This window comes from Microtus ochrogaster, unplaced genomic scaffold (genome assembly GCF_000317375.1).
Source record: "Microtus ochrogaster isolate Prairie Vole_2 unplaced genomic scaffold, MicOch1.0 UNK12, whole genome shotgun sequence".
Lineage (NCBI taxonomy): Eukaryota > Metazoa > Chordata > Mammalia > Rodentia > Cricetidae > Microtus > Microtus ochrogaster.
In genome coordinates this window covers 5752333-5755531 of record NW_004949110.1, presented here as the reverse complement: position 1 = coordinate 5755531, position 3199 = coordinate 5752333, and the positions used below count along the sequence as shown (strand labels likewise).

The following is a 3199-nucleotide window of genomic DNA, read 5'->3' as shown; positions in this document are numbered from 1 at the left end:
GTAGAAAGAGGGCAGGTGTGCTTCAGGACAGGTGCAGAAAGCGCAGGTGGCTGCTGTAGAGAGGGCAGGTGTGCTTCAGGACAGGTGCAGAAAGCAGGTGGCTGCTGTAGAGAGGACTGGTGTGCTTCAGGACCCAGGCGATTTCATCATAGGTTTTCAAATGTAGCTCCTGACTTAAACTGCAGTTCAGTAAAATAGAATGGACCATTATCACTGTTCAGAAGTAACTAATCTTACTGCCCACAGTGAATTAAAACATTCTAGAAATATTCATCTAAATGATTCCTATTTTCTCCTCAGCAAAATGATCAACTTATCTGAACCAGATACGATTGATGAAAGGGCCATTAATAAGAAGAAGCTCACTCCATTCACGGTTTCTGTGAGTACTCCTGCTGATAATAGGTGACTAGGCTAAAAATATCTGGTGGCTCTGGGAATTTAAAAATAATTTGCCATTTAAAAAAACATTTTAAAACAATTTTCAGTGTTGTGAATTGAACCCAGGCCCTTTGGCTTGCAAGACAAGTGTTCTGGCAATTGAGCCATAGCTCTGCTCTCTCTCTTTTTTTTTCTTTTTTGTTTTCTCAAGACAGAGTTTCTCTGTATAATAATAACCTTGGCTGTAGTAAAGCTCTCTTTGTAGACCAGGCTGGCCTCGAACTCACAGAGATCCACCTGCCTCTGCCTCCCAAGTGCTGGGAGTAAAATTGTATGCCGCCATGTCTGGCTAACCTGGATCCTTATTTTTTATTAAGTAAAAATTCAGCTCTATTTCACAATAAAATAGAATTTTTATGTAATTCGGATAAGCTTCCTTATTAAAGTTAATAATATTTGATTTATATTACAGTAGTTACTTTATTGATGACCATTCATTTGATGCCAGTGTCCATCCATTTCCTTCTTCTTCCTTCCTTCCTCATAGACCCCTTTTTCCCTTTCCTCCTCCTCCTCCTTCCCTCTTCCTCCCTCCATCCTTTCCTCCTTCTTCCAAGTCCTTTCTTTCTCTTTCACACAGAGGATCGCACACAAGGCAAGTGGCATGCTAATCCAATCAAAAGTTTTAGGTTAAAAGAGAACACTGTGCAGTTAGGTCATGTTTTACTAGTTCCACAAGGTGTTTATTTCTCTGCTAATAATTGTTCTTTAGAGGCTTGACCAAAGTCTGAATTGATAGTCGCCAATTTCCTCTTTCATAACTGCTAAGCATAATAACTAATATTCATAAAATATTTTGTAGCTGGGCGGTGGTGGCGCACGCCTTTAATCCCAGCACTTGGGAGGCAGAGGCAGGCGGATCTCTGGGAGTTTAAGGCCAGCCTGGTCTGCAAGAGCTAGTTCCAGGACAGGCACCAAAGCTACAGAGAAACCCTGTCTCGAAAAACCAAAAAAAAAAAAAAATTTTGTATTTCACGGTAGCTACAGAATAGAGCTGAGGAGCTAAATATCATATAGTTTTGTTTTTAGAGACACAATTTTTTCCTACGCAATTGTTTGTCTAGGCCTTTAGTATGCGTTAGAGTATTGATGTAAAATGAGAAAAGAGCAGGAGCTCTGGGAAAGGGTAGTGTTGCCATGGATGTTAAATCTGTCTTGGTTGTTTAAGATTTTAGAGTCCAGAGAAGAAGGTGTATTCTAGAGAATTACTGTTGTGGTGCTGGTGTGCTCTGTCTGGAGTGTGAGGCAAGAGGGTAACAGGCTTGGGGATTGTCAGGTTACACACAGACGAAACAAGTACTACTAGTTTCCCATGAAATCCCTTCCCAACAAGCTAGTTCACTTGTTTCAGAAGACGCGACTTTGCTACTATGTTTTTGCACCTCATGACAATGGGTTTCTGTGATGCCATGCTACATGACAATGAAGGATGACAATGATCCTTCATTTGTGTGGTGATTATAAGCTAAGGGAAATGGACAAGAAGACTCTTTGGTTTTGTCAGACTTGGGGACAGAACCCAGAGTTCAGTCACCTAGCTAAATCCCCAGCCTCAAGATTCTTTATCATCCTGAAACTTCTAATCTGGGAAAGATGGGGAAGGCTTGGGAGATGATTCAATTAGTAAAGCATTTGCCTTAAAAACATGAGAACCTGAATTCAGTGTCCAGAATCCAGTTTTAAAAGCTAGTCTTGCCTGGGCAGTGTTGATATTGGCCTTTAATCCCGTCACTTTGGAGGCAGAGGCAGATGGGTGAGTTCAAGGCCAGCCTGGTCTACAGAGCGAGTTCCAGGACAGGCAAGCTAGTCTTGTGGCATGAGCTTGTAACCCCTGTGGTAGAGAAGTGGACATAGACAGATCCTGGAGTCTCCATGGCTGACTTCTTGATTGGTTACAGGCCAGTGTAAGACTGTTTCAACACAAAAGTGAATGACACCCAAGGAATGACACCTGAGGTTGTTCCTTGGCCTCCATATGTGTGCACACACATGTATCCTCATACACATGAACACACATGTCCACATAAACTTGCACATATACGCAAAAAGAGAATGTGAGGGCTGGCAAGCTGGCTCAGCAGGTGAGGGCTCTTACTGCCAAGCCTAATAATCTGAATTCAGTCTCCAGAGCCCATATGGTGGGTGGAGAGTGTCACCTTCTGCAAGTTGTCCTCTGACCTGAACACGTGTGTTGTAGGGCACCTGGGCACATGCACATACATGCTAAATAAGTAAATTAATTTAAAAGAAATAGACCATGAGAAAGTTTTATGATCAAAAGTGAGTTATCATGCTTCTTTATTATTACCAAATAAAATTATTTAAATAAAGATTGTAAAAGATTAGAAACGTGAAGACCTGAAAGACAGGAAATCAAACCCAGTGTGGTGACACATGTGTGTAACCCCAGCACTTGTAGGTAGAGCAGGAGCAACAGGAGTAGGGGCCATGTTTGGCTACGGAATAAATTTGAGGAGAGCCTGGGCTATAGGAGACTCTCAAAACAGAAAGAAAAAAAGAAAATTAACACAAAATTAGCTACAAGAAATTGAATCTGCTACTAAATATAAACAACAACAACAAACCCCAAAACAACAACAGCAATCAGTGCAATTGTGGTGGTTGGAGCAAGAATTGCCCCTGTAGGCTCACATATGAATGTTCAGTCACCAGGGAGTGGAGCTGTTGGAAAGGATTAGGAGGTATGGCCTTGGTAGAAGTATGTCACTGGGGGTGGGCTCTGAGGTTTAAAAAAAAA

At 41.8% G+C, this 3199-nt stretch overlaps 1 protein-coding gene across 2 annotated transcripts in view; it reads left to right on the top strand.

Moving 5' to 3' along the window:
• The window catches only part of Pls1 (plastin 1), a 98438-nt gene that overhangs the window by 67170 nt on the left and 28069 nt on the right, over positions 1-3199 (top strand). For both annotated transcript variants that reach the window (XM_013353574.2, XM_026789021.1), the window contains one exon: positions 301-382. In XM_013353574.2, the coding sequence (XP_013209028.1) occupies positions 301-382 (82 nt within the window). The remainder of the gene's footprint in view (positions 1-300; positions 383-3199) is intronic.